This window comes from Mixophyes fleayi, chromosome 4 (assembly GCF_038048845.1).
Source record: "Mixophyes fleayi isolate aMixFle1 chromosome 4, aMixFle1.hap1, whole genome shotgun sequence".
Taxonomy (NCBI): domain Eukaryota; kingdom Metazoa; phylum Chordata; class Amphibia; order Anura; family Limnodynastidae; genus Mixophyes; species Mixophyes fleayi.
The window spans coordinates 189,098,043-189,105,542 of record NC_134405.1 but is presented as its reverse complement, the minus strand read 5'-3'; the positions used below and the strand labels follow the sequence as shown (position 1 = coordinate 189,105,542).

The 7,500-nt window shown below is 32.7% G+C and overlaps 1 protein-coding gene across 12 annotated transcripts in view; it reads left to right on the top strand.

Moving 5' to 3' along the window:
- FOXP2 (forkhead box P2) overlaps positions 1 to 7,500 on the top strand; it is a 190,503-nt gene that overhangs the window by 5,417 nt on the left and 177,586 nt on the right. For all 12 annotated transcript variants that reach the window (XM_075208997.1, XM_075208999.1, XM_075209001.1 and 9 more), the window contains exon 2: positions 5,319 to 5,496. In XM_075208997.1, the coding sequence (XP_075065098.1) occupies positions 5,329 to 5,496 (168 nt within the window). In that variant the 5' untranslated portion in view covers positions 5,319 to 5,328. The remainder of the gene's footprint in view (positions 1 to 5,318; positions 5,497 to 7,500) is intronic.

Below are 7,500 nucleotides of genomic sequence, written 5' to 3'. Positions count from 1 at the left end.
GGACTTCCACTATTCATAATATTGAAATTAAAGGACACTGAATAGTGAAAGTAAACAGATAAAGGAGGAAATATGCATACATGTTTTCAGTATTTTGCACAGGACTTATTTTACAGAATTATTAAAATAAAACAAAAACAAATTTAATTGACAGCATCTTAAAACTATGTGTATTAGATTTAAATGTCACCAGGCATAGTTAAAATGTGAAACTCCAAAATCTGTCTTATATCTTTCCTTTGCATACATGGTAGATTGGATGATAGAATGCACAGATATTAAAGGAATATTTTTGCCCTTAGAATGTTCATTCTGCTGTGTCAGCGACTTAGAAGGGGGAGCTTAATAAAAGGACAATAGAATATTAAAGGAACATTTTATTAATCCTTTTCACATTATATTGCAAAGAAAATTGCTATTCTTTTACATATGACAATCAGGGAGCAATATTTTTTACGGCAGTGTCTTACTTAAAACACCTCAGAAAAGGCATAACATATTCTAATAATAATAATATATAAAACCCACACATTTTGAGATCCTTTTGTAAGTAAAAACTTGTGCGGTGTCTATTTTATTGGCCTGCAAAATATACTTCTGCCTCTTATCGCAGGCCCACCTAGCAGGTGAGGAGTTAAACAATTTCAGTGCACTACCCAGATACACTTAAAGTACTTGAAAACATTCAGTTCATTTTTAAATATGCCATAAGGGATATTCTTTTGTTCAAGAATGACTGGTTAGTAAGCATACTTTAAAATTCAATCTACCTTAGCTTGCTTTAACCACATAAACATGCTGTTATGTATACTTATTATTATTTTTTTTTTATTATTATTATTATTATTATTATTATCATCATCATATTTACACTGTGAGTTCCACTTGAAAATAAGAACACCCCGCTACATTGCATTCCAAATATTCTGCAAAAAATTATTTATATACACATCTAATATACACAGTTTAGTGTATGTGTGATTGTCTGTGTGTTATTGTAATTTGCATGTTTAGCAGTTTTGTTTGTTACATTCAATTATATTTCTAAACTTCATATAGTATATACACAATTAATACAATCTATGTAAATGTCAGCACAGCTCTGTTCTTATGCAGGCAAGGGCTAAGTTTTTGTTTATTTTTTTTAATAGAATGCTTTATTTCTATTGTTCAACATTCTGTGCACTGTGCTGTTTATATGATAATTGTTTTCATTACAATGTTTTTTTTTTGTACATACCTTTATGTAGGTTTGTGGTAATTCAGGCCTTATGTAGTGTTAACCTGCGCCTTATATCAGTTTTCCTAATAGCTACCTCTTTTTTTTTTTGCCTAGGATTTAATATTCTCAGTTTAGTTTGCAGGTTATAATATCAAACCAGCATCCTGCCGCCCTGGCAGTGATGTAGCTTTGTTACAGGCCCATTACCCTATGTTTTAAGTTATTGCGGTTTTAAGTCTGTGAGTGGTGCAGTATAATACCTCACTGTTTCTTTTCTGTACATGCTCTTTCAGGTAATGCAGCAAAAATGGTCTCATTCTGTGGAAAGTGGCCCCACTGTGTTTATTAAGTTTAATAAATACACATATCTTTAAAACATTTGAAAAGTTGGACATTTAAATATGTCGGCACACTTCCCAAGACCAAAAACTTGTTACACTAAATAGAAGGAATGCATGGAATGCCTCCACACTACTCTCTTTTGTTTAGGTAACTTGCCATTTTGTCCTTGACTGTATATACCTCTTCTGTGTATTACATTACACTGGAAACACAGCAGTATAGAGAATGTAGATGTAAGCCTGTGATCATTTCAAAAGAATGACATACTTGGCACGGAGGAATTTAACACCCAAATAATCCATACCTCGGTGGGAAAAAACAAAACAAACGAGTCTGAATCTCAGCGCTACCCTATCATAAAGTGAACAGGTCTAATTGAGCTATGGCTTTCTATCCTGCTATTTGTACAAATAAGAAAGTCACATTTTGATGAAAAATAAACACAAAAGCACTGTTGTGACTATAACAGGGAGTCGTATACTAATTTATATAATAAGTGGTTGTGCACGCTTTATTCAAGATTATGGCTGCAAGAAATGGCATGAATTGCTGGGTGTGTTTAATGCTGGATTATAGCAATTTGAAACATGTCAAACACATGGCTAACGCCTCATGCTTCACTCATTCTTGCGTAAACCTGCATAGCCACCATCCATTATACCCTTGGTAACAACGCAATTCTGCAAGTAAATATTGTTACACTAAGTAACCTTTCAATTCAGGTTGTTTAGGAAGAGAAAATGCAATCTTGTGCAGTCACTTCCAGTGTCAGTTTAATGTTTCAAAAGGGAAGTGATGTAGAGAATAAGTATCTCTGATGCCACTTGGTGAGGAAAGAAAACTTGCTGAATTATTTCCTCCTACAGAGTGGGCACATGTACGTCGGTAGAATATTGCACGGGGTATTATAGAAAAAAAAACAGACAGAAGGCTGATAAACAGAAAAAGCAGCTCAGAAGCTGAAGTGATTTTAATTCCCCTACAAAAATGCTGCACTAGTGGAAATATGAGATTCTCTTTCATGTGTTTGTTTTGCGTCCCACCTAGTGGATTTTCATTCAGTGGTTTGGCCACTGTGCTACTATAAAACCAATACACATTTCCCAGTCCTCCTTCTATTTTGTTCCGTTTAACATGCACAGGGATGAGGTAAATAACGGGACATCTGCCCAAACATGACAGAAGGTTGATTATACACTCAGAGAAAGCCCCACCCCATAATTGTATCTTGAAAAGAACTTATACCTTATAAGAGCAGCCTTCCTGTATATTAAATATAATGACTTTATGTGCCATGTGTGTTTTTAACATGCAAACTTTTATGTATATGGCTTAATGTGCTAAATGTCTAATAATAAAAAGCATACAAAGTGGTATTTTTTGCCTTCACGGAAAACAATATTTATGAATTTGAGTGTACAGTCATAGTTGTCACAGGTTTAATCTTAGAGGTGTTTTTTTCTCTTTTTTTAAACTTTGTATTGTTGATAGGCTTCAGCTGTTTGAGGGTCATTTATAGCTGTCTGCTCATTCGTGCAATGGCTTAGATAGAATATACCTCTTATAAAATGCTGCAGAAAGTACCTCTTAAATATTCTTTAAGCTCTTAATAAGGATCCACAAACCACAGGCCGTAAACTGCTTGTCAATTTAACATTTTCATTTGCTTAGCCACAGCCTTGTTTGCATTCTCATCCAAAGAATCTGTGCACTTTACAACTGTCCCACTAATGCACATTTTGTTACCAACACAACCAGTTGAAGTTTTTTTGTTTTTTTTAAATCTGTAAAAATGTTTTGGTGTCGTATGATCTAGTACCTAATAAGTGCTGGTTTAGAAATGTCTTGCAACTGTAAAATTTTCAAAGTATTAGGCTTTTTATGATCAGGTTTCCACTCACTTTCCTAGAAAGTATATGTTTTGCGAAAAAGACTGAATGCTTCTTCCTTTGGCTGAGTAGAAAGTACATTAGAATTTTCAAACATCCAGAGAGGGAACTCAGACACATTTTACTGAATATTTTAAACATTGTGCATGTAAAATTTATACCTAATTTGAATACTTATTAACCGCCTAATCTCGGAAAAGTGTTGGATGTAGCTTTGTTTTTTTGTTTTTTTTGGGCTTACATTTTCCATTTGTAATATTATTAGTTAATGTTTAATAGGGTGTTTAACAAGGTCTGTTTGTTCATAAACACATCTGGTTAGTGATTGTTTACTGTAGTTATAGTAGCAACGATTCCTCTGTTAACGCTTCTTCAACAATATATTCTGGATAGTACCTAGCATGCAGCGACAGTGACCATTCTTGCAGGATTTTATTCTGTGATATTTGGAAATTCCCAAAATAATCATCTCTTATTCAATATTCAAATAGACAACATCTTATAGTATATGTCAAGTGTAGTGTCATTTGCACTGTACTGCCTACCTTACGATAGTGGTTTTTTTTTTCAATGTTAAAAATAGCTTAGACAATAGTGAATTTTTTATAGTCATTATCTTGATATCGTGTCATACACAACTAATTGGGGTGTTTTATTCTAAGTGCTGTTTGACAAACATAATTTGCATATTGTATATAGCATGACAAGTTTTGTGTGGCTTCGAAATCTAATGACTTCTAGATGTCCTGAGACAATATTGTATTTGGGCACATGCACAATGTTGACCTTTCAGCAAAACACATGCAGAATATACCTTGAAATTCTAGTTTGTAAGGGCACTTGATTCTTTATTTACTGCAAGGTTTTCAACTGATCTTGGCAGGACATCTCATTGCTATCCTGAAAGTACAGTATATTTATGCAGTGAAAACGATAAAACATTTATTACTGTAGAGAAGGTAATATGCATAATTTATGCTGTTTTTAGCACAATCATTAGTGATATTCTTGATAGATTTTATTTCTAGCTTTCATATCTAATACATGCCTGGAAAATTAATTTTATATCTTTCATTTATTTGCCTATGTTAAAATTGAGTTTTAAGTCATCTTCAAGTGAACAGTTTGATTGCTGCTCATGCATAAGCTTAATTACTTCCTAGGAAGGACAGTATTAAATGTTTTAAATGTCAGGAAAATAAATGAATATCAGCCGTTTGATTAAAAAAATAGGCAATATTTGACGTGTTTGCAGCAGGAGCTTTTTCTTAAAATGCCTTGGAGGCAAATTTTTATTTAGGCACAAAAAAGGAGAAGCCCATTAGACTATTTATCATTGCTTGATACTGTATGAGTTGTAACACTCGTACAAAATTTTAATTTTGTATGATTAGCTTTGCATCATTAAACAATAGCCTTGCATAAGATGTGCTGTAAAATTCTGACAGAATCAAGATAGTGAATATTTTAAATAAGGCTGTATAGTCATCCATGGTTGTCAAAGCTAGATAATAGGAAATATAGTGGCGTGTGTGCAACCAGGCTTTCATTTTACTTGATTTTATAGGTAGACTTTAAAATGTAGCCATTCATAAATGCTATTTAACCATGCTGCATGCATAGCATGCTATTTTGGCTGTTAAGTGTAACCACACAAAGGAAGCTTATAGGGGCCATAATTTCAGTGATTAGTATCTGGGTAAAAGCTGAATTTGTATTGCATTTCTTGGTAAATTACTCGGCAGTCTGTGTTTTTCCCTCCTTCTAAAGATGCTGTCTTTGTAATTGGCAGTGAGGGACATCTTGATAATAGAAGTGCGAAGGTGTAACGTGTGTGTTAATTGATACTTCTTAATCACTTTTAGGTATTAAGTCATGATGCAGGAATCTGCAACAGAGACAATAAGCAACAGTTCAATGAATCAAAATGGAATGAGCACTCTAAGCAGCCAATTAGATGCTGGCAGCAGAGATGGAAGATCAAGTGGTGACATGTGCAGTGAAGTAAGCACAGTAGAACTGCTGCATCTGCAACAACAGCAGGTAAGTTTTGTGTTTTTCTTCACCATTTGCTTACCAAAATAAAGCTGCTCCCTAGGCTGTCAGGCAGGTATTTAAGCTTATTGGACTAATTAGCATCAGCCTTCTTTATTTATCTTGTTGTTTTTTTATGGTGTGCATTGTTTGTGTGTATTGCAATGCAGAACTGCTAGTGTGTTCTTTCAGTTTGTGGTGCCTTGTATACTTGTTTAGACCAATGTCTGTTTCCTTTTATCCAAAGATTGTCTGTTCTGTGGTAACTGTAATTCTTATTATGATATTAATACATATTTACCCTGTATATATAGATTGTTTTCGAGTATCCAGTGCTCTGTATAAAACAGTGCAGAAATGTCAAATGTGATACTTAGCTTTCCACCAGAGGGCCACATTAGTTACTTGATACCATACTTGTCTCTATGAAATGAATTGTTCCAAACTCTAAGATAAGGTGAAATGAGAACAGCTATTTTTTTTAATAAAAAATACACAGATGTTCTTGTATTAGTACTTTTTAAAATTACCCTTTGAGCTGGTTAGCTGAAATTATATTTATTTGTTGGTTGTAATGTTTTTTGTTTTTTGTTTTGTATATATGGTTTTATATAATCTACAGAATGTAGTCCTTTGAAACACTGTAAAATTAAAAACAACAACAGCTAATGCAACAATATTATTTTATTCATTAAGAAGGAAATTTGTATTAGACCCGTAATATTATTGCATTGCTCTAAAAATAAAAAATAATAATAAAAATATTTTGCATTCTCATAATATGCAAGTATGTGAAATATGATTTATTTGTGACAGACATGCTTATTGCGCATATGTCATTTTAGTCATAATGCCATCGCCATATATTGTTTTCACTACTATATGTTGTATCTGCAGTGTGGTGATTGTACACATATATTTACACACACTATTAAATAGAACAGATTTAGTATTTTAATCATGTTCTTTCACTGTTATTTTTTAAGGCAAAAGTTTTCTTACTTTTAAATATATCATTTTAACAATAGTAGCATATTATAGATAAAACAATTCTATAAAATTCCTTTGAATAATACAACAGTGTATTTTTGTATTTTAGATCAGACAAGAATTCATTATGCGTGTAATATGATTGCTAGTATTCACTTACTGTTTTAATACTGAAAGGTTGGGAAAGGTATAGAACACACACATTTTATTTACTTAAATTTTCATCTCTTTAGAATTTCTTTTGTCAGCTATAGATTTCATATGCTCATCATATTATGTTATCTATTGCAATATGCAGTGGAGATCATTAGTGAGGTCGCTTTCAAGTTTTTATTTTGGGGCAAGATAGAGGTATAATAATAATTTTAAAACCTTTTTCAGTCAATTGCAAAAAAAAAAATGTAATTCAGGGAATTAATGTACATGCATGTATGTTACTTATTTTTATACTTCAGAACGTTAAGGCTTCACTGTGCGCAAATGTTGTATAAAGATTTATGTAATTTGTAAGGGCAGCAGTCAATAAGGAATATGTTCCAGCTTTCGCACCTATTATGATGGTGTACGAAAGCCATTGTTCTGTACTGTATAATAGTTCTGATATAATAATATACTTTATGCAGTATAGGGGCCTCAAGTGTCAAAACTGAAACCATGTGTTACAGTTTGGAACATCAGACAGCAATACTGTATTTTAATTTATACTTTTGCTTGGTAATAGATAAATCGCCCAGCAGTATCACTGTATTGTATGTGTGTGTTTTTGATGGGATGTTCTTACTGTAGTAGATACCTCACCTAACAGATGTTCTCCCTGCCACTTAGTTAAGCATGTGTACCTTACAGACCATCAATTTATTCATGGCTATCTGAACGGCCAGTATGTCAGGGACTTGACATCTTTTTTTAGTAATCTTCTAGTGGCCTTGCTGAGATATATATGTATGTATGTATGTACATATATGTGTGTGTGTGTATATATATATATATATATATATATATATATATATATATATATATATA